Raw genomic sequence first — 26,536 nt, forward strand, 5'->3', positions numbered from 1 at the left:
ATTAAACTGCTCTTACCTCAATCCTCAGGAGTACTYATTCCTGATTTTCTAATTCTGTCCCGTTGGGGCAGGGCAAGGGAGTAGCTGTGAGGGTACTGTGCTGCTGGGCAGGGTCACCCACTGCAAGGCAAGAGCTTTGATGTGAGGGCACCCTTCTTCTTGCAGAGGGGTGCACCCGCCTCGCAGTGCAGCAGTTGCAACAASAAGGTTTGGGCAAAGGGAGGAAGATTATTGGGAAAAAATAATCATCAGTTATACATGGAGTGCTTCACACTTTAACTTCTTTTCTCTCCCAAAAGTTATAGGCAAACAGTGTGTGCCTCCTTTCAGCATTTCCATTCTGCTGTGCAGACGGCACAGAGCACGTCACATCACCATCACCCTCAGCCATCCCAGCACTGACGTCASGTAACTTCTCCAGCAAGACAGAAGAGCAGCAATTGTTCATTGTGGCTCCCCATAGAGCAGGCACAGCTTGGCAGTGCTCCAGTGCATCATGTTTCAAAGCCTGATGCTGCAGCATCCCCCAGTTTGTCAGTGTCAGCCAGGCAGATCCAGCACTCCCAGGGCAGTGCTGCATCCTTTGTGGGAACACCTGCCAGCAAACCCCTCTGCCAAAGCATGCAAACATCACTGCTGTGTCCTCACAGCCACTCTCTACACTCACCCATGTCTAGACCGAGATCGCTCCAAATTCAATGTCCTCAGCAGCAGCCTTTTTGTTTTTTTGGAGGGAGACAGGTCATCATTCTCTTTAAATTCCAACTTGTGACACAATCATGTTAGGCATGGGGGACTGAGCACGCCTATCCCAGCACTGTTTCTGAGATGGAAGATGTAGCTTTCTCTGCAAGGGGATGGACAGAGCCCAGATTACTGTGTGTGGCTTTGACAGCACTTAAGGCCACCGTTCCCTGTGGCTTTGTGCTTTGGACCTTCCAGCTGTTTCAGCTACAGCATGGACTGCTGCCTTCAGAGGATCCTGCTCCTTGTTGAAGAGCATGTCAGCATCCAGGGAAAACACTGCAAGAATAAACAAGCTGCTGCTTGTTCCAGGCTGTAARTGGCAACAAACCAAGATGGACAAAGGCTTGTCAGAATTGCTGTTATGGAGTAAGCAAGTGAGAGAAGGACTGGGAAAAAACAGAGAACCACAATCTGTTTTGTTGGGGTTTTTTTGGTTTTTTTTTGCAAGAAATAGGAATTATTATTTTAGCAAAACTCTCCTGTTGATGCAGGAGCCCTGCTTTGCTTCAGAAATATTGCTGCCCCTCCTGGTAGCTCTCAGAAGTCASAGCCACAAATAGAAGGCATTCCCTTCTGCCACTGAAATCCCTGCACAGGGAAATGTACACAACAGAGAAACTATGGATTTGTGGTGGCTACATTCCCAGCAATTTCAGGGAAGGGATGCATGGTTGCTAGGTCTAGCAGCGTTGAGCACACAGTTCCCTTGTTGTTAAAAAAGCATCTTCCCCCTACAGACAGGTGGCCCTGACCAGCCCCCAGCAACCCCCAAGGACCTCCTGGCCTCAAGTAGCATTAAACTCAATACTAGTAAGGCTGGGGATAGCTCAATCCATCAAACTAATCGAAGCCTTGTTTTGCCCTCTGTAGCCTTTTCTCAAAGGCAATTATGCCTCTTTCAACTTTSAAACTCAATTCAAACACACAGAAAAAAGTGAAGTTTTCTTTCAAATATATTAATTTCTTAAAATTTATTGAAAAAATAGATTAAGATACTTTAATACCCAGATGGCAGTGAATTCACTGCTACTAAATGCACCAGAGACTATATAGGTTAAGAGGGGCTGCAAGCACCTTAGACACAGAAACTGTCAGATCATTATTTCCCCATATAGCAAAAAGACAGGCATGAGGCTTCTCTAGACTATATATTCATGGAATACTTAAAATAAATTAGGTGTGCAAGCCTAGATGCATGCACAGAGAAATAAAAGGAGAAGTACATCATGCTTGAAAAAAATAATAAAATCTAGTGGATCTCATGCTGTGATAACCTCCAGCAGCAAGAGTGATCCTCCTTGTGAGGATCAAAACTGCACAGCAGTGGGTGCCTTGCACAGCCTCTCCAGCTGCTCTTACCAGCACCAAGCTCCCTCTAATGCATTGTGCAGTTCCTACTGAGAGGGGAGGACTCACCTTACACTAGCTGAGCTGCCCATTTGTACAGACCACTGAGAGTAAATAGGCATCTCACATTTGGTCACATTGTGGCCTGCCTGACCACATGACAGCAAAAAATTCCAATTCTCAAACTCTCTAGGAAAAAAAAAACAAAGGGAGTACAGGTTCATTTACTCAAAGTGCTAAATTTCCATGCTCTCAGTCATGTATTCTACTGCCTTCCATCAAAAGTGGCTCTTCTGGAGAGACAGTAGTTCTCTTACCTGTGGTTCCTGCCACACTTGATACCTCTTTCTCCTACTGAGATGCGTAACTCCAGATGGGAGAAGAGCAACAACACGCAAACCTTCCTCTGCCGTCTTGAAGATTCATTTCAGATCAGACCAAACTTCAAAGTACCCCAGACTTTCACTCTAAAGCACCAGCAGACTATTCTAACATGATTCATGCCTTTCGAATCTGCTAGATGGCCACTTGCTGGCTTCAAAACCTAAGGGCAACAGCTGCCTCAGCTGCTGTTTCTGGAAGACACCATTTAGAAAGAATATGGGAGCTTAACCAGGAACCTCTGAAACAAGAACTAGAAACAGTAMAGTGGCAAACCCAGTCTTGTCATTCAGGCTCAGTGGGAGGCATCACACACACTCACAGATGGGTTGCACTGGTACCAGCCATTTGCCCTCTCTTCCATTTGCTCCTTTTATGAAGTGAGCCTGTGAAGTAATCAAAAAAGCTTTTAAATCCTTCTCTGTTCTATGTGAAGGTTCAGACTTCCCGGGGGWTTCTTTTTTTTTTGAAAATACGCATTTTTTGCTAGTCTGTAGCAGCATGCTTGTGCCTGTACAAGTCTTCATACTTTGCAGTGAAGTCGCTGGACTAAAAGACAGCCCTGGAAGGAACACCTGGTACCCAGAGCTCCCATTTACTCTCCATGGCTGCACTGAATGTTGGACCAGGGTTGCACCTGTGTCCCACCTCTTCATAGACTTTGGCTCACAATGGCATAATTGGTATGAGGAGTGAAACCTAAGGAGAAAGAACATCATCCCCCAAGGGTTAAAACCACCCTGCTGGGAGCTGATTAACAGTTCTCTCCACAGAACAATTAAAGAAATGGGCACTCCTTTCACACACATCCAGCTGTGGCTTCAAGTAAAGGGAGAGGCTGTACTTTGTGAGTGTTTCAGTAATGACAGGTTACAGGCACATTTGGAGCAGCACACCATGGTGTACTTTTCAGGCAATTTAGTATGGAATAAATGCCCAGATCAAGTACCTAGAAAAAGGCTTCAATTAAAAAAAGCCAATCTCAAGCTGTTTGGCTGTGAAAAGATGGAGGTAATGTGTAATATCTAAATTCCACCTCTGAATCCAGACACCAAAAAGCACCCTGGCTCCCCATCCTAGCTGTATGGCACATTTCCAATGTAAAAACACGTGTACTTGTGAGCAAGGAAAAACCCGTTTTGTCTTAAAAGGATCCCTGCAGCCCCACTCCAGGCAGAGCACAGCAATGAACACAGCAGCCCCACCACTGCTGGAGTCCCTGACAGACAGCTCAGACAAAGGAGCCTCAGTGCCACAATGCTMCCAGAATCTTTCCAGGGCAGGGCATAATGACAGTCTCACTGGTGTAACATCCCAATTTACATTAACCTAAAGATCGTCAAAAGCTAATAAAAACATCAAGCCTTAATGAGATAAAAACAAATCATGTTGCTTGATGAGATTTAGGATTTTCAATTTTGAATGGTACTAAGCCAAAATACCTTTTAAATACCTTTTAAAAACTAGAAGAATTATTAAAAAGAAGGGGAATTGGAGTTATTTTGTTTTGCTGTTTTGGGTTTGTTTTTTTCTGCTAAGATGACAGACAGTTACCAAAGTTGAAAGCATTTACTGGCAATTTAGTAACTGCTTAAAATAGAAACACTTCCTCAGTGTTTCCTCAGGAAGGCTGAAGTTAGGCTCCACAGCTTAAAGAAAATATTGTACTCCAGCATCACCATCAACTACCTGAATCGGAATCAATCAGGATGGTTTTGTCCAATCTATCTCAACAGACATCCTGCAGCCCTTACTATACATCTGTTAAGAGACAAGCAATGAAAGATCAAAGTTATTGAGTCGATTATTTACAGACGGTTACTTTATAATTAATATACAATAAATCCACAGATGTGCAAACCCAGAGAAATGCCCACAGTGAAACCTTGAAACTAGTAAATAGAAGTTTCAGTATTTTATTAAAATAGCATATTCAACCACTGTAACCAATAATACATTAACTTTATTCCCAGAGTACGCACAACACAGTAGTGATTCAAAATATCCTTATCCATGGTAATCAATGAAAATATCTCAAATTCAAGTGTACAACTAAAACTAAACCTTTGAAAAAATCTCTCCTTTAAAGAATACATAAAGCTCTCATACAGAATTCTTTTAAACTCTTCTATATGCAAATGTCAGTGTCTCTCACCTGACAATACCACTAGCTTTTTTCTTATGCATAGTAGAACATCTCATATTTTATAGTACCCATTTTATAAATAAATTGGCATTTTCCATCCCGTTTGTGTTTATCATCAGCTTCACAAAGAAACCAGTAAATAAAACTGTCAAGGACAGTCACAACAAAATGATCTCACATCAAGATATAAAACTTGAAGATACTAAAAGATGCTTCTACTCTATTTTACATAAAAAGACAGATTTAAAAAGTGCAAGGCAAGATTTGCAGGGAAAGGGAATATTTATGTTATTTTTAGGCACATCCACTTCTTTAAAGCAAGCTTCAGAATGAAATTCCAGTTCGTTCTTCATGATACCTGTTTTAAAGTCTTTCTCTCGCAAAAAGAAAAAAAAAAAATTACATCCGTCAAATGTCAAGCAGGGAAATTCCTGTCCAACCAATAGTCTTCAGTTATGTCTTGTTCTTCCTTTTTTCATCCTTGCAGGTTTTGGTTTGGGAATATACTGATTGTTTGCCTGATACTCAAGCTCTTTACGGAAGTAATGAATTGCTTTATTCAAACCTTCTTCCAATGGGACCTGTTCCCAAAAGTGAGGAGAAAATCGTATCACTCTAGGTTCACATCAGCTCATTTCACCACAGCATCTTTACAATACAGTTATCACAAGGGAGCCAGGAATTCTCACTCTTAGCCAATCTAAGCTTTAACAGCACCACACGCTGGTTACATCTCCTCACTGCTGATGCAGCTGAGCTTCTAAACAGCACGTATTTTTTGACATAGTAAGTTGAAAAACCCAACAAATTTAAACCTCACACATGGTTATGATTGGTCTGTTTAGTATCAAAACAGACACAYATAATTCTACTTTCAATTCCTAATGCATTGAAAGAGACAAACATTTAAGCCCCTTCTGTTTTTAAGGRTTAATGATCCTCTTTCACAGCATGGTATAAAGCTGGCATCCAGTATTTCATTTGATATTCTTAAATCCTATACAAATAATTGTAATCCTACAAATTGCAGCGTTTAAATACAGGCTTCATAATAGACTATGAAGACAGGAACAACAGAGGAGTTGTTTTCTCAGGAGCCATATGCTCTGACATGCTTGCTGACACTATCACCATATAGGAAGATAAAAACAGCAGCACAGAAACTGCTTGCCCTGCTGTACCAACATTGTACTGCTACTTCAGAACAAGTTTTGTTACTGCCTGTGCCAAACACAGAAGGCCAGAAATACAAGTTAACTGTTTTAAGCCTTTTGTGTTTGCAACACTCTGCTATCACCCTTGTGCTGCCAGACACAATCTATTAATATTAGGTGCTTCTGTGAATCCTTTCAGAAGGGGTCTGGATCTAACTTTTTCTATTATTAAGCTTACATTTACTAGGTGGGTACATTTTCTTACATTTCCTGAAATGATTTTTTTCTACAAATTTAAAAAAGGCAATAAACCAGTGTGCTAGTTAGAATGGTSAGCTGGCTAAGAAAGTAATGCCTTTTCTGGGGATTAGGCAGATCTTACCTCTCCAAGCAAACCAACTCCTATAGGCAGGAATGAGGACTGCAGCAACATCAGCAAACCCATTAGCTATGGYCTCGGTAACAAAAGTAACTATGTACCATACACTTCAAAGGATTCATYGGGCTTACAGAAAGGTAAACATCTCAGAACATGCAAATGAGAAAATTTTAAAGTTAAAACTGTTCTGGAGATGGTGTTAAGCAAATATTCCGGTAAGGAAAATGAATTGTTAGCATGTGGCCCTCCCTCAGCCCTCACTGCCTCCTGGTGTTTTTTCACAATGTAACAGTAATTCATCTGTACATACCACGGGTTCCCAGCCAAGCAGTAACTTGGCTTTTCTGATGTCAGGTTTTCGTTTTTGAGGGTCATCCTGTGCTTCTGAGAGAAACTGGATTTCACTCCCACTGCCTGTTAAACAAGACATTGTAATTTATCTCTGCAATTCACTATGCTTTGCATTTACATCTTTTCTACCAACTGGAGCAGCAGGTCTTTCTGCAGCTCTCTGCTCCATCATTAAACCACTGAAATGCTTTGCACAGACACAGGTGCACTGCATGCAACAGCTGGGTGATCCACCTGTCCCACAGCACCATGAGTTCACAAAGCATTTCAGACAGATTTCAGCASAGATTCACAAAATTAAGTTACGCTCAACCAGTCTATTAACCTTATCATGAAATAACTGTTTCAGTAGCCAAGGGCAGAGCAGTGGGTATCACCTACTTTGACTTCAATGGTATTTTTGACACTGTCTCCCTTAACACCCTCATTGAGTGCTCAATGAGCAGACAGTGAAGAGGACTGAAAACTGCATGGCCAGGCACAYAGGGAGGTGATCAGTTAAAAACTGCTAACTAGTCCTATACCCCAAGGGTCAACACTGGATCAATACTGAATTGCTGAGACACCAGAGTACTGTGCTGCAATCCAGACCTTGAGAAAGGAGGCTGGAGAACAGGCTCACAGGAACCTCATGAAATTCAACAAGTTCAAAGTCCTGAATCTGGGGAGGTACAGGCTGAGRGCCAGCCAGCTGGAACACAACTTGTCAGGAAAGGATTGGGGGTCCTGGTAGACCCCAAGCTGAATATGAGCCATGAACATGCTTGCCACGAAGAATGCAAATGATATCCTGGACTRCAGGAGAAGTGCTGCCAGCTGGACACAGGAGATCAGCTTCCCCACTATTCAGCACTGGTGAAGTCCACATGGAGGACTGGGTACAGTTCTAGGGTCCCCTGTACAAAAGAGACAGGGACATATAGAGACCAACAGAGGGGCTTTGGTGATGATGAAGGGACTGGAGTAGGAGSAGAGGCTGAAAGAGCTGCGGCCCTTCAGCTTGGAGAAGGCTCAGGTGAATTTCATCCATGTGTGTAAATACCAGATGAGGGGATTAAGAAGAGGSAGCCAGGCTCTTTCCAGTGGTGCCCAATGACAGCACCASAGACAATGRWCACAAACTGAAACACAGGAGAGGCCCTGTGAACATCAGGACATACTCTTTTACTATGAGGGTGACCCAGCACTGGGACAGACTGCCCTAGGAGGATGCTGAATSTCTACCCTTGGAGATCTTCAAMTGCCATCTGGACATGGTCCTGGGMCACTACCAGTTGCCCTGCCTGAGCTGAGGGGTTGGACCAAGTGACCTCCASAGGTCCTTTCCAACCTCAACCATTCCATGATTCTGTTAGCACTTCAACATTACAAAAGGGCTTCAGTTGCCCATAATCTCCAATCTGATTTAAATAACCAACTTGCCTTCCCTCAGAACAATACACAGAAAGAGAAGCATTCTTCTAACTACATCTAGCAAATAGTTTACATGGCATTTTAGAACTAAAGCGCCTACCCAGGTGGACTGCAATACATSAAGTTGTAAACAGACAAACAGAGGTGACAATTACTCTATGTGCCTGATGGGTTTGGTGCTGAGATTTTTCCATTTCCTTCCCTGATCTGTGGATTCACTGAAGCTTTCCAGAAGGAACAGTCTTTTGTTAGAAACAACACATGCATCAGCTTCTGTATTACATGCTTGAACTCTTCTTTTTCAGATCTGGTAAATGCACTTCTGGAATGCACAGACTAAAAGCCCTTGGCTAATGGCAGGAGTATGTTTCATCTCATTAGGGAGCTTCACTAGAAGACTAAGCACAACCATTTGCTTCCATTCTTGAGAGCTCCTATTTGCTACAGGTGTCAGAGCAAGAATGAAGAGGAAGCCAGTGTTTTCTTCCCAGGTGATGACAAYCTTTTCAAGAATGACTGCTAGAAACAATGAAAAGAGCAGAGAAARACTTTCCACAGCATGAGGTTTTTAATGGTGGTTAAAGGACCACAGCCTGCACAACTGTGAAGAATCACCTTCCTGAAGCATCCCTATTGCAGYTAAGATACTATGAAGGACATTTTCATTCACATGTTTTACATTTCATTTATGTCCTTGTCCTTGTGCCAAAAYAAACCTAAAAAATTGTCTGAGCATTATACCAATTAATGGATATAGATTGCACAGATATATAGAAGATGGACACAGATTATACTCTTCATGCAGTAGTTTACAGACAATCGAGAGGATTTGGATTATCTTATTAAAATTTAATGATATGATTAAATGCTTTTGATAAAATTACTAAGAAATCCAAAGACTAATTAAATTATCCACATATTACACACACTAATCAAGTAATAATTATCTAACAACAGTAAGAATTACTAATCATACTCACCAACAAGTTTTTTAATTAACTGGGCAAACTCTAGGATAGTGTGCTCTTCTGGGTTTCCCTACAAACATAAGAGATGCTCATTTCAATRACTTTAAACACCTTACAACATGCTAGTCACAACGTAGTTCCAACAGGGGCATGTTAAACTCTGAAAAAGCTAAGCATTGAGCTTTATTCTACTTTGTTAAAAAATAGCAGCTTAGACTCTTTACTCATTTGAAGATTTGTCCTCCATTGTATTTGCCTCGATAATTCAGGGTATGTAGGGAGATGCTCCCCTCCCTCCCAAAAACAGTCTATAAAGAATGGGCAATAGCAGTAAAGGCCTATGGCACTGAGCAGCCAACACAGCCACATCAACTGGARATCTGGATTCAAGGACTATACCCAGCTGAGCACAGATAGCATGAAGAAGCTATGTTACTTTCTTGGTTCATCCTAAGTTAGGAAACCAAACTCATTTAGCTACAAACAGTTGCTTCTGCATTCACTATAAGTTAGATATCAATACATAAGGGCTACTTGCTTTCCCTTTTTTTTAACCACCTTCCGCATAAACTCCTGTTCAACATTTCAGAATCAAATGCTGAMCACTTTCTGTTAGGATTGGCTGACCTTCATCAGACTCAACTTCCTCCATCCCTAGCTTTCCTTGTTTCAAAACTCTTTTTTACCATGTCTCATTTGACCTAAAGCTGAGCAWTTAAGATTTAAATACTGAGTTTTCTGAAGACAAAGCATGTTATAGAGTTTAAATATACCAACATTTGGATAGAAACACAGAAATTAATTCATGGCCACAGCAGAAAAGGAAAATCTAGTGRACAACTGCCCTGCAGAATGGAGTATCTGATTTGGCAAAAGTTGGCATACACCAGAAATTATGTGGGMTATGCATCCTTTTCCTATTCTTAAATCCACAAACAAAGAACAAAAATCCTACTAGACAAGTTAAGTCCCAAGCATTTTAATCAATATTAGAAAATATAMCATATAATACTATCACATTTTCCTCTAATCCAGGGTAGTATGAAATGATTTCCAATTATCTAGAGCTRAGTGTTCCTTCAGTCCCTTTTTTCCACTAAAATYAGTCTTCAATAATTTTTTGRWGCACTTTGCACCCCACACATTTTTTTTTCCTTCATATTCTAATTACACACATCTTCTTGCTAAAACAAGTTAAAACTCCAGCAAATTTATCCTGTTCTTGAAACTGTTCAACATCTAATGGCTTAGTCCTCTTATTTATAAAGAGAGTACATTGAAGAATACGTTCTTCATAATGGAAAGACCCCTTTTTGTTCCATTTATTTTTTTCTAGAAATCAGTRTCAGAGACAAGGAGGAAAACAGTGGTAATGTTGATCCGTGCACAGTAACTCAGAGGAGTGGAGTACTCATACTCACCAAGTTGACAGGACTGCTGACATTGCTGTTCATCAACGCCACCAACCCATTCACAAGATCACTGTAAAAGATGGAAGAACAGAATGAAGCAATTTCCACTTCTCTATAAATAATATTCTTGTCTAAAAAGAGAGCTGACTCCTAAGAGCACCAGTAAAGCAGACCAGGCAGCTGAGGAAAGCTGAAATCAGATTTCAATCGCTGCATGTTCTCTTGAGTGTTTGTATTAAAAAAAGATTACTATTTCCTCTTGTCTCCAGTATCTAAGCATATTTASAGGCTGATTTCCAATGCATTTCAAACAGAATAGAGCAAGTTGTAATACAGAGGCACATAGCACCTGCTTTGAAGCCTGTTATTTGAATTGTCTTGTCATTTTCAAGAATTCTTAAATCAAGTTTGTTAAAAACCAGTATTTTGGTGCTACYTTCCCCCAGAAATATAACCCAAAGTAATTTTGGATTATCAGCCATCAGCACCTTGGCCCTAGACATAGAAATTCAGATCCTTTTCATTATAACTTACAATCAGGAAAGGAATGGGGCTTCTTGAACATCTCTTTCTGCTGATACTACTTTCAGTGGAGGGACAGAACATTTCCAAGCAAAGAATAATTAGAACAACCCAGAAGTCCAGCATGGGTTTTATTAGCTTTTTTTTTTTTTTTTTTGTGCACAGTTTGCACACCAACCACAGCAGTCCCAAGGACACAAGGTGGCAGCATTGCATTAAAATGCAAGGAGTGACAAACAGCTCAGCAAAAAAAACTTTGCTATCTTGCTGTCTCTGGAAGGGAAGAGCACGTTTATACCTCAAGTAAAATTCCAAACCAACTAATGTTTTTCTTCTTGATATTTCTAAAAACTTGTGTCTCCCTTCTGAAAGTAAAGACAGCTTCTAAGAGCTCCAGTAAAGCAGACCAGGCAGCTGAGGAATGCTGAAATCAGATGTCAACGGGTGCACTTTTTCTTGAGTGTTAGTATTAAAAAATGATTTTAAAAAGCAAATGCACATGCATACAAAGCTGACCAGGTTAATCGAACCATGAAGTAAATTATCAGCCAGTACAAACAACACTTACCTGACATATTGGAAGGCTCTYGTCTGAGTTCCAGGTCCGTAGACCTAAGACCATATGAAAAATAGTAAAGTTAATATATACGTAAGTCCTCTCTAGCCCTATTATTTTTTCCTTACCATTATAGAAAAACATCTCAAAGAGAAACACCTGAGACACAAGCTCAGTGTCACAGGAATAGAAAAAAATTGTGCTTGCGGAGCCTTTGGCAAAGTATCAGTTATTTGAAGGTCGTCTTCCTCTTGGATCTGTCTCCAGTAAACATATCCCTAGGCATTTTGTTAACCAGAATTCTGCATGAAGGAAACATTCTCAGGGGTGTAGGACAGAGTRATGCTTTGTCTTCTCCTGGAGTACTGAAAGAAGGTGCAGCCTGCACTCAGCCAGAAAAGAGTGCCAAATATTCAAAGCAAACTTCAGACTACTAAGATGTGGTTATAATGAGAAATTTTGATTCTCTCATTAACAACAGCCAGCTTCAAAGAGACCACTAAATGTCAGTGGTCTCTAAGAAAATTATCAAGAGAAACATCACTGTGTTTAAAGCAATCACGACAAAAAAAAAACCCCAAGTGGTTCTAAATACTATTATCTAGGGAAATGGGAGAGAGAGTAATTTCTAGAAGATATGATTCTCAAAGTCACCTSTACAGATTTGGGTCAAAACCTCAGAGGGGAAAAAAAGTCTCCTCAGGTTATGTGCTGGTACATTGGAACAAGTTGCTGAAGTTCAAACAGACATTAAAGTATACTTAGAGTGTACAGAATGGCATTTGGTGTCATTATGTTTTTCATAGTTTAAGTGAAAGTACTAAAGTGCAGTACGAAAGCCTCTAGAACATGAATACTTACATTCTGAAAGTTATCAGTAGGCACATTTAAGTGGTGAAAACATTTCAGTTTAACTGGGGACACACACATCTTACCATCAACCTGCTACAACAGAAAGGCTTTTGGAAGGACRGAATAGAAAGCATGCTTGTTTTCCTCGAGGACAGAAAGGACAGCACAAGTGGTACACAACCATCTGTGACTTGCAGACTTTGTGCTCTCCAAGGCTGATTCAGAGCCCAAAAGAATTCACATTTCAGTACACAYTGGGTAAGACCAGAGTTTACTCAAAAAAAAAGCAAGGAATGCACCAGGAGCACACTGACAGCCTGATGGACTCCCAAGCAAACAGGAAGCAGATTTATGTATTTATATAGAGCTTCCTGCTTTTAGCTTTACTTTTAGCTTGTGGGATAARTTTTACAGAACTAAGTATTTGTACATGATTTTTGCAGTTACCAGGATTATCTTTCCCACACGCAGGCAGTGACTGGAAAATACAATATAATTTCTTTATCTCTCAATTTCTCTTAACAAATCCTTCCTTACAGTAATGCAACAACAATCATCATGCTTGCATGGGCCACAATTTCTACCAACCAGCAMCACTGTTCTCTCAAGAGATTGTTTACTCCATTTGAACAAGTACTCTGAACCGAGACTGAATACACTGAGTTTCTAGAGATCAACACACTTGGTATTCCTGTCAGCCAAGTTCTGTGATGATACAAGAGTTAAGTTTTTTAGGTCTCAGCCACTGCTTACTGCTGATAATTAATTTTATTTGACCTGGTCAGCTAAAGAACTCTCCACTTACTTCTTTTCTCAGATCCAGTATTTTTTTTAGCATCAAGACAGTTATTCCCTACAGAACAACGATACTGGATGAAACGTTCTATTTTAAGCAGTATTACAATTACATTATTGCTAAAGTTTAGACAGCATGGCAATTACAGAAACGAAATAAAAACTTCCAGCATCCCCTCCCACAGAAGAACACTGACTCCTGATTTCTCTCATTGATGCTCTGAAATATTCCATGGACTGCATGTTTTAAAACAAGGTAAGTGCTTCATATTTAGTAAGGCTTCACAAAAWTTCCAGTTAGCATTCACACTCTCTGTTCTTAAAAAAGACTACAGTACTACTGCCAATAAACCTCGAGAAATTATGCATGAATCAAAAAAAATATTTGACAGACCAAACATGGCAGTAGCTTGCTATGTGCACTGGGGACCAAAYCTAAAAAATGGAAATACCTTCTCATCCTCTGTAAGCCAGTAAATTTATTAAACAGCATTTAGAGGCTCAGATTTTATGCCAAGGATGCCATCCTGGGAACATTAACACTGACAGATCAGCACATGGCTACACTCATATTTTGATACAAGCCAGTCCTACAAGGATCAAAAGTGTCATAACAAGAAACTCCACCTTCCTGTGTGCTTCTATTCATTGAGTGTCTTYCAATAAGCAAGGTCRGGGAGACACTTGGGTAAGAAAATGRAACTGTTTCTGCAGGAATTTAAGTGCCCTGACTTATATGGCAGACTAAATGTCATATGCCCCARTAAACACTGGCCAGTAAGCTACAGTCAGCATCACAATAGCTACCATACACTGAGCACCACCAGTGATTTCTACAAAATTAGTAAATCTCTGGGGAAAAAAAATCTTTAGGAGATATGGCAAAAGAGCATTACTGCAGGCCTGTTACCCTGAAAAAACCACATGCCTGAAACAGGAATATAGCAAAGGCTAGGAACAATAGAGTAGCCAAGATTTGKCACTGATGACACTACAAAATACTAACAAATTGCCTAGGTGATCAATCTTGTTAAATAGCAATCAGGTAAGCACATGCTGACATTCAGAGAAGACCAATCTTTCAAGAATTAGCAGTGTACTTAAGTCAGGTAATGTGCTTTGTTTTGCATAACATACATAATTTGACCTTAAATTTTCTTTTTTTTTGTACAGAGTTCTAGATTTTACTCTGTCAGTACGGTGGTATTTGCTACCAAAGGTTTGCAGGGGGTAACCATACTGTCTAAAAAAAATTAAAGTAAAGGGAGATGTATCACAGGACACCAAGCTTCATCTTGCTTGGGCATGACTTATTCCCTGGCCTAAACTCTTCAACGCCCTGTCCAGTTTCAGATTTTGCTCTGCAAGAATTACAGCAKTGGGAGWTGYCACAAAACTTTCATCTTTTTCTTGYCRGACAGTCTGCTTCYTYATAGAGAAATTCCTGACTGAACTCTGGATTTTGTTTATATCCCCAATAGAAAGAATGCTGAAATGTTTGTGCAGATTGCAACTCATAGACTTGTTTCTTTCTGGGAAAGAAATATTAACACCATCAAAAGAGCACATCTTCAGATATGTATTGCCATGCATTTGAGTCTGGTATACAGGAAAACTAAAATAYGGAAGAGAGGAACATCAGTATTTCTAAAGTCTACCCTCATTCTCAACACAGGAGGACAGGATATAAAGATGAATGGTTGCTCCTATCACCAGGAGGTCATTACTTACTGTTAGCGGTTCTCCCTGGAGAGCTTGTAGGATAAAATTACTGACAACTCTTCCATCATTCATATGCATCCGAGGACCAAAGGTATTGAATATTCTGGCAACCCTCACTTCAACTCCTTCCTGTAGGCAAAGAAAAAASAATTGCTACTTCCTTAATAAAAGTGTCTTTCTCCCTAAAAGTGTAAATTAACTCTCCCCTGTCAAAAAGCTTTCTTAAGAATCCCTCTTTCAGCTTCAACAAGCATTGTTTTCTAATAATGAAACACTTCAAATCTCTCCTCAGCCGTCCTGAAAAATGTAGTGCATACAGCAAGGTAATTTATACTAGTTCTCAGTATTTGTAAWGCAAATCTAAATCAGTGCTACCAACAGCTCATAATTATAGCACYTGCATTTTCTTCCAAGAAGAACCTTTAGATTTTTCAATAACACCCTTCCAATAACAACTTATTTCACCTGAGACTTAGGTAATTTTTTAGYACACAAGTGAAATCTCACAATCAACCTATATATCTATAGGACAAGGTAGTGTTTCCATGGATTACAAAACTCCATAGTTTAGAAAAGCTGAACATGTCAGAGAAGTATCTTTTACAAAGGCCATAAAGTGGGTTTGTAATCACAGTCACAATGTTTTCCAGTAYCCTTCTTATTAGGCTGTGTAAATGGATGCACTGCAATCAAAGTCTTCAATGGCATAATTTCTTCCAAGAAACATTTTTATCATTTCCAGAAGTCCTTTCTACAGAGTATTTTGCAAACCTTCAAAGCAAAATGCAACGAATATGTGAAATTGGAACCTTTCTGGACAAAGCATTTTAACAGTTAGAGACAGCAGACTGAAGTAATCTTACTCAAGTTATTTTGATTAACAGGTTCATTTGGACAAGCCACAGTTTATAATAAAGCCTACAAGAAGGATTTTCGGCCCTTGTGAGCTAAAACAGGATATTTTTYAGTTCAGTGTAACACAGCATGCTATAAGCAGATAGATGCTACCATCTGAAAGTGACGGGCACAAGGTAGGGAAGAGAGGTCAACCTCAGTGCAGGCCTGTGTATCCTCCTCATATTACCTGGTCCTCCCATCTCCCAGAAAAAGAAATCCTTGTTATCAGTTATAGGAAAAAATAGTCTGAAGCAAACTTTGTGTGCTCTGACTCAACCGAAGTCACAAGCACAATGTCCTGGAGCTGCAGACATTCCTTCTATAACTTTTCCCTCTGAGTATACACAGAACATCTCGTATTTTCAATGCACTTTACTAAGGCTGAGACCAATGCTTGCTGTTATCTTGGAAGAGGGTGTTATGTGGAAGAAGTGTATTGTTGGTACATCTGTGGCTGAAAGCTGCAGCTCACAAACACTTCACTTAGAAGAGACCTGGAAATAGATCTTTCTTGGAAATAATTGCAGCTTCATGTACAAGAGACACTTGCAGGAAAATGTGACCTTCTCTCTTAGGTCTCCAAGTGACTCATGAACAAATTAATCCTTAAAGAGGCTTTGTGAAAGAAGTAGAATTAGCTTTTTACAGCTAAGAGAGAGGCAAAAGGTGTTGAGAAATGAGAAACACCAAGTAGTGCAAGTAAAGCCCAACACCTCCCAATATGGAGAAGATCAAACAACATTCAGTTCTGTTTAGCTGCAGGTGAGATTTCATTTGCCATGATCAAACCTTGTTTGCAATTGCAACTAAACGGTAAGCTAACAGTAACCAGGGAGGTGACTATTGTGTCACAAGAAAAGATAAAGTCTTTKTCCAACAACAAGCTTGCATTCATAAGACCCAAAAAAACCCCTCACAACAGCCACGAGTGCTGAAAGACTCTCGAAAGAGCAGAAGTCCCTTTCCACGCAAAATGCATCAGCTGGGAGCATACTCTTTATTTCTTGTTAGCTAAAATAGTACAGCAGTGTAAGATTTCAAATGTATACTTGCAGCAGCACATTACAGAACCATTTCCAAAACCTTCACTGCGTTTGGAAAGACATACTCTTACAGAGTTTCTCCTTTTGTTTTGCCCAGCACTTCATTTAAAAAGGACACTGACTCCTTCAGGAAGGTATTTCATGTGTGCTTTCCAGATATTGCCATTAGTAACAAGTGCAGAAAATAAAGCCCTTGGAAGCTAGTATGAYAGATAAAAATAATTCATTCAACAATGGTGACCAAAAAGGCCCTCTTGTACTGCACAAGCTATAGCAGCAGCCTTGTTTTCCAGTATTGGCTGGAAACTAGCAAGGAATCTAGAGAAGAAGAACAACACATTCTCTATAGGCACTTACTCATAGTCACAATGAATCCATTATTTCTTCTCCCTTCTATTTATTCACCTCACCCCACTGTAATGTTGTCTTTTAAAATGAGTAACTTTTTATTTATAGTGTCATCTAGCAAAGCTTTTCTCTGCAGCCTACTGCTTTGAAAAATCCATTTTCTACACAGCTAAATTTTCATTTGGCCCTTTAAAACTGGAATSTCTTTTCAAAAGAAACTCTCCCACAAAGAGATTTTGGAACCAGTAACTTTAAAATTGTTCTAAGTTTCCTTTTGCTGTTTCATTTGAAACATCTCATTTGAAGTGATTCTTTCTGTATGTTGAATAGCTCTACTCCGTTTTATATTAATTGTCTATGACTTAGCTATGTTCTGTTACTCTGAATATCATCAACTGATTGTAGCAATGACTGACTACCACTACCATATTCCCACTATTAAAGTCAATTACTTCCCAAAGTTTGCAGCAGTAAGTTATGTACACCATCTTATTACATCCTAGAGAAAGGAGAAAAACCTCTTTGGCTCACTTTTATACTACTAAATGGAAGAAAGCTTGGGATTTATCCCAATGCTGAGATCAAATCCATCTGTCCTCTCAGTTTAAGTCAATGTCTTCCTACAGCAGACTGATCAGAAAGAAAATTCCTTGAGCAATCAAAAAAAGAGCCTGAGAGCAAGATCATAAAATGCAGRATTGTGGGCTAGCAAAACAAAATAGCTCACTCTATTATTCATGAGCATGAATTTCTTCACAGAGGCTGTGCCTGTACAGATGAAAAGAAATAGTAAAGAAGCAGGAAAGATTTGTTATGGCTTATGGAGATAACCCCTCTGAATAAATACTCAAGACTATTCTATAGCTGTCAGTCAAAATGTAGCATTATCCAGTCTCCTGTGCAAAACAAAGTTGTCCATGGTTTTCAGTATGAGTCTTTGCCAGTGCTTTAAGTCTAGAGATCCCAGCTTCAGAAAGTATCAAGATCAAGGATGCTATAATTTCTTAATTTAAAAAGATATATTTTAGCTTTATAAGCTTTTTAAGAAAAAGTATCTCCTTGCGTTGACTGTCTTAGAAAATAGAACAACACAACCCAAATGCCAAAAGTTTCTTCTAATCGAATCAACTTGAACACAGTATGTGTTCATATGGCTGTAATTCTCAAGGATATCAGGCAAGCTTCTCCTATTAAGTAACAGGGCTTCCTTCTTTGCAAAGTCTGTGGATYTATCAGAACAGCAAGTATGAGTTAGACCTCCCTGCATACAAAATCAGGAAAGGAAAAGCTACAAATGTCTGCTCTCCAGCAGTCAACTGGAATTAAAAAATCTGCTGGGGAAATCCACACAGTAGCATGGGTATCASTGTGACCTGATATAAATCTTTACCWACATCTCTGCCAAAATTACTTTGACTGCTGCCTGAATTCCTTGCTCTAATAGTCCCATTCTTACTGATKCATATTCTTTCCCACGTGTTTCAGACCATTAACTCTCAAAATTGTTCCCAAACCCCTCAATTGCAATCACAGCAGAATTACTAGCACCGTGTTCATTGGATGTGTTTAAGCTACAATGCTCTATAATGATGCTGGGTCCATGGAATTTTATCTATGTGTACTGYCCACTGTATAAACAAAATGTCATTAGTACTCAGTTACTAACAGCTTTTTAGTACTACTTTACAAAAACAGTGAGGCTGTGATCTGAATTTCATACACAGTAAAGCTCCTCAACAAGCTAGGACAGACATCCTCAATTATCTGACTCTGTACTYTGGGCATAATGCAGGTCCCAGAACACAATCTCCTATTTTATGGCTGAAATGTTACCAGGCTTACAGTTCAACACTTCAGCTACTCTAAGGCAATTTCAAAACTACTGCTTAATGCACAACCAAGCCCATCTGTTACCACCRAAGCTTTCAGAGTCACATAGTAGGTATGAAAAAAATGGATGAACAAAGTGGAATGAGAAGAAAGGTTTTCCTGTAACATTCCCTAGTGAGCGGAAGTGTTGCTTCAGCTCTGGAGAAATTTCCTTACAAGTCAGTGCTATAAGAAAAGAAAGAAATCCAGTTCACAGATCACCCTTAATATGCACAGCATTTAAAATGGTGTGCATTTGTATTTGCAACACACCTAAGCAGATGATGCAAATCCCTGCCATGAGGGTAGTGATCAGTATTTAAATTACACCAGAGTATTGGAGAAAACATTAATACCTGCATTTCCAGGTAGATCCATAATGCCGAATGCCATTTTTAAACAGATACTGAATGCCAAGTCCTGAACTTCACATTTTTTGGAAACACTATTAGGTATTTAAGGTACCTAGCAATGCGCATGATGATGGAAATCTTTGTAAGAAATGACAAAAAAATGCAAAGTAACTTTGCCTGTTTTTTCTTKTAATTGAAGATGAGAGATTCTGGAAGTATTTTAGCCTGAAATACTGCAAATCCTACTATCTGTGGTTGTCTCACTCCTTCTGAATATCTTCCAATGCTTATTTGCATAGAGGAAATCAGATCTTTTAATTAGTGAAGATAAGGTTTCTTCCACTAATAATAACATGCAATCTAAACACTGCCCAACACCCTGCCCCCCGACACCATCTCAGCAGTGCTGTGGAATATATCTGAGCATGGGACAAGCTTGGGTAGACTTCAATAACCCATAAAGAAGTACAATATGTCACAGAGCTGCCCCTAGGATAGAGAGCTCATTTGCATCATGCGTTTTTACTTAATGCATGTGTGCACTGTAGTTCCACATTACAAACCTTTAGTATTCATCGTAAATATGCATAAAATTTATGAGATGCTATCATGACTCATCCTGTGGTTTCAAGATACAGCCCATGATTTAAAAAATCACCTGGTCTTCCCCTTCTAAAAGAATACTGCAGTGTATACCATAAACCTGCAAAAAATGCAACACCCTATAGCACAAGACTTTCTYATCAAAATGCAATCTTCAACTGAAAACTGATTTCCAGACAGACAAGGAATATTTTGCTACAGTGAAATATTGGAGACATCATCCTGAACAAGAGCAGTATCATCATGTTGGACCTTAAATGATTTAAAGAGAATAAATGAGACAGAACCTCTGCCTTCTCTGTCTGGTAAAAGAGATAAGACAAAATTACTACAACCTCTATACTAAAATATCATCCCTAAAATCTTAKCACTTCAGCTGAATTCCTTGTTCAAGGTTTCTAAAATCACTTAGAATTTTATAATTCAAAGGTTTAAAATTCTATAGAATATACTATGTTTGATTTATATTTTYGTATTTTAAGGCTGAAAATAACAAGAAATATTGATACAGTTTTCTTTAGTGTGCCACATTTGCTAATTGAATAGTCTAGAGACTAGCTGAACCACAATGCAGGAAGATTGATATATAGRTGAAGAGTCAGTGCTATGTTAGCTAATGATGAGTTTCTACTTGCTGGYTGTGAAACCTAAGGAAATCAGCATGTATAATTTCCCAAACATATTTTCAATTCAGCTTACTGTCTTTGTCTGAAGACAGGCATTACATAATTAGGTATTCATATCTTCCATTAAAGTCTTATACCTACATAATTTTAAGATATTTCTAAAGTGCTTAAAATACATTGCCTCTACACAAGTACTCATTAAAGACCTTCCTCATTCTTACCTGTATATTCYGATTTTGATTATATTCCTTCAACATTCCACATTTATCAATAATGGCCCTATYCAGCCCCATATACTCCTCAGTACAGTAAGGTCAACTCAGTTTAATCTGTCAAAAAGCTRTTTACTATACTGAAAGACATATTATACCTATTAAGAAGACTAAAGCACATTTTCTGCAAGRAGACTGCTCATCTGAAAACACACAACAGATGGGAGCAATAAAACGTTCCTCTTAAAAGAAAACAGATTTTGCAGCAACAAGAGTTCCTACTCAAGATGTTCTCTTTTGGCCTTCTACCCTTAAATACACATATTCCAGGCTTGCCATACACACTGGTCTTCAATAATTACAGAAAAATCACCAAATCGCATGGAAGTTTAATACCTGCTTCATGTATGCATAGCACATGGTCTCTGCAACCCGCTTTCCTTCATCATAGCAGGCTCTTGGACCTATTGGATTCACATGGCCCCAGTAATCCTCATTTTGAGGGTGAACTTCAGGATCTATGGAGACAAAAAACCACCTTGGATTATGATCTACCAAAATGTGACTATGTATGATGGAACTTTCAGTAGAGCATTTGTGTTATACAATTCAGCACAGCTTCTCTCTGAGTTCTGCATTAAAAAAAACCTTAAATTTTAACACAATTTCTTAAAAGTGCAATCACTGGAACCATGAAAATAGCAGTAACAGAAGATGAAAGACTTGTAAAATAATTTAGTACAAGCAAACAACTGCTTTACCTAAAAGTGTGCAAAGAGAGGGTTAAAATTCAACTCCTCTCTGCAAAGACAAACTACCTCAAAGGCATAAATATGACTTTTGGCTAATGTGCTTCAGAAAAAACATCATGGGTTATGTAGGCAGCAGTTATGTAGGAGGCATTACAGGTTATRTAGGAAAGTAAAGCATATTCAAGACTCATAAAATACGAAACAAGGAAGGAAAATGGAGAAAATAGAAGTGTACTGCATTTCTTAAAAAGGTAAGAGCAACGTACCACAACGTACTTACGTTTCTTCTATTTTACTCTAAGAATTTTTACTAGTTATCACTGGGCACAATCATCAGTCCTTTGGTTTGATCCAGTATAAAAGTTCTTGATTATAAAAAACAACCAACCAAGTAACAATCACCTAGGAACCCTGAAGGGGTTTAAATGCTTGAAACAATATATATAAAATAACAATTTAACCAATTTAACTTGGTTAAATTTCCCCCTTTGCTATCTCTAGGATGGTATAATTTTTACTAGATTTAAAGTCTGCATACATTAATACAAAACTTCCTAGTGCTGGAAGCTRATTTTTGAAACAACCTTGACAGTCMGTTTTGATTAAACCTTCCTGATTTTATGCTGCTCAGACATGATTACGGGTGAATTTGYGCCATATGAAAGCCGTGGAGCAACGTTAAATGCACAGAACCTTTACATGACCATAAAAGCCCACAGCAATCTTTAAATGACCCTGAAAAGATTCTGTGGCAAGAGAGATACTCCAGAAAGGAATTTGCTCATTTACAGAAGAATCCTTGGGGCTACCATTTCTCTCTATAGAGTCTGACCATTGATAACCTAAGGCATGGGAGGCAGCAGGAATGTTATACAAGCTCAAGCCACTGTGGCTGGCCAATTATCTTAAGAACCTCTTGCACTGGGCATTTACTTTGAATCTTGTTGACTGAAGTTGCTCCACCAAAAGTATTTTCTTAGCTTGGAGGTTATGTCATTGTCTCTTACACAAGAAGGTAATTGCTAAATCTTAATAAAGTAATTCCTATATCGGGGAAAAGGAGATGCATATTTACTATTGAAATTATCTTCTCAGGTTTTCATTACGGTATCTGGACTTTAGTGTTCAACAAYCAATTTCCCCACAGTTCCTTTCTCCTTTGGAAAAAGAGACATAAACCAGGACAAAGGAAAGGTACAGACAACACTCCAAGTCTCCTGCCACCACTGTTGACTAGAAAAGYAAATACTGTAAATGCCCTTCTAACATTTTAAAATGTAATTAGTACATCTCACAAAAAAGCAAGATAAGACAGTGCTTAAAATCCATCATTTTGGTATGTGACAAAAGATGTGTGAGTACCTTTTTACACAGTCATATCTGAAGAACTCTAAAYATTGTTTTACTCTTACCTCCATAAACCTCTGATGTAGAGGCCAGCAGCAGCCGTGCTCCAACACGTTTAGCTAAACCTAGTTTTTGGGCAGTAGGGAAAGAAGAACATAATTAGAGTAAGTGCAAGAATCTTTCAGTCATGTTAGCTGTTYCAGTGTAATCCTGTTTTATGTGTTTTTAAAGAGAATTTGATTCCTCTCAGTAGGCAAATTAAGCTGTAAATCACATCCCTAGCTCCCATTTCCAAACTAGAAAACTTCAGAWACAGCAGAGCAGCAMCTGAATGTGATGTGCTTGCTTGTAGGGCTAACAGTTGCATTGTCTCAAGATCCAAGAACTTAATATATTACAACCTAAATAAAGGCCAAAGGAAGAAGTCCACTTAGGAAATCCTGAAACAAYGAAGTGTATTATGATTACCAAATCCTTCTTTACATGACTTAAAGACAAGCTATGTAAAGAAACTGGAACAGAATTAGCATGTTATAGGACAAAAATCAATCATTTCTCCTTTATTACGCTGTTTTAAACTGCTTGGATGATCCTACCCATCACTTGAGATAATCTTGCATKCTATTTCAATGGCTTTCTGGTCTTGAAGCTGGCATGGAAAATCAAACAAATCTCTCATCTATGCCATTCAGGTACCTAAATAGCTTCTGAATCACTTGATTCCCTGAACTGTATTTTCTAGAGTACCACTCAAATGAGAAGCTCAGCTAAGCTAATATCCAGGAGCTTTTCTGATTCTAACTCTTAGGATCCCTGACACACAGATCAGTCTGCAACATACACCAAATGGCCCAAAGTTGGGAGGAAAAAGTAGCAAAGGCTTGAGGTCATCTTTTTACAGACCTATTCCCAGCACCATAACTAACAGACAAAGCTGAAAACATTGCCTTGTAATTATCCAGCACGAAGCTAGACAATTAACATTGTTTCAGAACTTGCTAGCCAAGGCATGCACAAGAGGGTGCAGTACTCCTGATGTCTGGAGTTTCCAGAGCCAATACAGTTCCACCTAGTTCAATGTTTGCTGAGGTGGAAAGGAACAGTCACTTATGGTAATCGTGGGAATGTTCAACAGYCACCAAAGTGAAAACTGCAGTCATGAACACAACTGTGCTATAAAAACCCATGCTCTTAATTRTTCCTACAACTTCTGTAATTACTGCACACTCCAAAGCCAATTTACAGGCACAAAGTTCTTTTGCTTTGACAGCCATGTTATCRTGTTCATTTGCAGATAWATATTTAAGGAAAAATGACAAAAATCTTGAAAGAGGGCAAAAATAACCCCTAACCTTATTTTTCTTAAAGAAACAACTTTTGAAAATGTACAWCTCATCTGCTTCATCCTCCCCTCTCCCCAGCAATTCTGTCTGGATTATATTACGTCTAACCAAGTCAAGTAATAAAAAAAATTCCACTTACCCAGCATGTTTAATGTCCCAATAGTGTTGGTCTTCAAYGTTTTTATAGGATTRTACATGTAATTTGGAGGAGAAGCAGGAGATGCTAGATGATAGATCTGGTCCACTAYAGAAAAATGGAGGGGATAGCATTATTTTCCCATATAAAAAATGAGAAAGGAGTATAATTCTGTGCATTTCCTAGCACTGGAAAACCCAGCACTCCTTGTATTGCTACCTACAGATGATAARTACACAAACCTGTTGTAACTCTAAGCAAAAAAATTTAGTATAACAAAACCTAGAGCATAAGGTATGTAATCAACACTGTTGATGTGGATATAGATGTCTGCGTTGGTGTTCACATTTTCCACTTGTAAAAAAATTATCTGAGTACTTCAGAAATGTTTAGAAGATGCAAAAGTATTTCCAGCATTCTGTTACCCCCAAGTTTTTAAGTGGTTACAAGCTTCAGAATATTTTTCTGAAATAAAGACTCTGAAGCAAAAACAGTAGAAACACTGTTTCAATATGAGGAGAAACCATTACAGAAAATCAAATACCATATTTTAATTTCTAGACCATCTGTCAATGAAACATTAATGGGCTTTATATCATTTAAATATTAAATATACATGGCAAGATACAAGTATGCAACTTTTGTCTTTTTTTTTCCCCTGTTATTTTTGTTATATAAATGCAATGCTTTGGATAATACAGCATTTTAGCTTTAATTAAAAAAAAAAAAACAAAAAAAACCAAAACAAATACCAAACCAAATCACAAACCAAAACCCAATACAGAGATTTCAGCACACTCCTCCACTCCCTGTTATGAAATATAATTAAACAATGCACTAGTCAAAATTCCTTGTCTGAGATAATCAAAGGTTGGAGGTACTAGAAACAAAAGACTGTTGGAAAAAGAGAAAATTAAACATAAGATCAAATGAATACCACATATTGATTTCTCATAGCCCTCTGCTGGGGGCTTAAATTTTCACAATATCTGTGACATAATTAACTTTTTCCTCCAGTTTTAAATTACTTTTCTTACTTAAAACAGGGTAAAGACATCCTTGACTTTCAAATTAGAAAACCAAAAACAAAGTAACATTTTTCTTTTTTTCCTTTTGAACGTAACTGTACTTGCTTAAACATCACAAGCTGTATATAAGTTACATCTAGTAAGAAAAAAAAAATTGCAGAATGATTTGAGTTGGAARAGACCTTAAAGAACACTTCTTTCCCACCACCCTGCCACAGGTRRGGACACATTCCTCTAGACMAGGCTGATCAAAGCCCCATCCAATCTGGATTTGAACATTTTCAGGGAGGAGGCATCCACAGTTTCTCTGAGCAACCTGTAACACTGCCTTACCACCCCCACAGCAGAGATTCTGTTTCCTATCTCGAATTTAAACCTACCCTCTTAYAGTTTAAAGACATTTCCCATTGTCCTATCACTATATGATAAAATAAATACCAAGTATGATGCTACCACCTGCTCTCAACTAGCTGAGGACACTGAAGTACGAGAGGAATGTGCTTCCTGTTGAAGAATTTCCTTTCCAATTCTCAAATTTCATTGAGACAGCAACTATGCAAACCATTGCTGTCTGATCTCTAATATATATTTTAAAAAAGCAGAGTAGTAGGGCAAGAGCATATATAAGTCACTTGAATTATCCATGCCAAAGTCATCCCTTTTCAACAGTCTTTTGAGCAATGAAAAAATGAGAAGCAGGTTAGTCTTCAAAGTACAAGCATCTCCTTCACATTAAAACATTAGATCCTTTTTAAGATAAGCATGTGTTCCAGTAAAAACGCTTTAAAAACACCAGCAACATCAGCATGGTAAAATATTTAACCTACTTTCTTTCTGAATCYCTAAGGAGATGTGCTTGTATATATGTCAAGTTTTTCTAGATTAACTGATGTGTCTACTGCCTACTGGGCAAGCTCAGCTCCTCCCTTCTTTATAACATAGCTTGGATAAACACACACAGGATCATCTGTAGGAAGTATTTCAAAGTTTACCCCATACTGCAGCCCTGCATTATTGCTGCAATACAAGAAATTCAGCAAAATAATTTATGATTATATTTTGTTCACTGCTTAAGCTCACAATGTCAACAGTGATCAAAATAAGGAGAAATTATTTCAAGTTATACCTCACCCAAGAGAACAATTATCTATCAACATAAATATAGGATGAACTTTTAAGTCAACATGCATGACTATCACTGCAAGTTTTACTGTCCGAGTAATGATATTTGACA

The 26,536-nt window shown here is 38.6% G+C and overlaps 1 protein-coding gene across 4 annotated transcripts in view; it reads right to left on the bottom strand.

Annotated features, from left to right (window-relative positions):
• Positions 1-4,295: 4,295 nt before the first annotated feature.
• UXS1 (UDP-glucuronate decarboxylase 1) overlaps positions 4,296-26,536 on the bottom strand; it is a 54,492-nt gene continuing 32,251 nt past the window's right edge. For 2 of the 4 annotated variants that reach the window (XM_057369485.1, XM_057369483.1), the window contains 9 exons: positions 24,278-24,382; positions 22,861-22,920; positions 21,093-21,214; positions 14,755-14,874; positions 11,389-11,432; positions 10,308-10,368; positions 8,899-8,956; positions 6,465-6,568; positions 4,300-5,202 (listed from right to left, as the gene is read on the bottom strand). In XM_057369485.1, coding sequence (XP_057225468.1) covers positions 5,071-5,202; positions 6,465-6,568; positions 8,899-8,956; positions 10,308-10,368; positions 11,389-11,432; positions 14,755-14,874; positions 21,093-21,214; positions 22,861-22,920; positions 24,278-24,382 — 806 coding nt within the window. In that variant the 3' untranslated portion in view covers positions 4,300-5,070. Of the gene's footprint in view, positions 5,203-6,464; positions 6,569-8,898; positions 8,957-10,307; positions 10,369-11,388; positions 11,433-14,754; positions 14,875-21,092; positions 21,215-22,860; positions 22,921-24,277; positions 24,383-26,536 lie in introns of all 4 variants that reach the window. The other 2 variants (XM_057369486.1, XM_057369482.1) reach the window with 2 other exon arrangements.

Source organism: Malurus melanocephalus, unplaced genomic scaffold (assembly GCF_030028575.1).
Source record: "Malurus melanocephalus ecotype Western Australia unplaced genomic scaffold, MMel_1.1 scaffold_111, whole genome shotgun sequence".
Taxonomy (NCBI): domain Eukaryota; kingdom Metazoa; phylum Chordata; class Aves; order Passeriformes; family Maluridae; genus Malurus; species Malurus melanocephalus.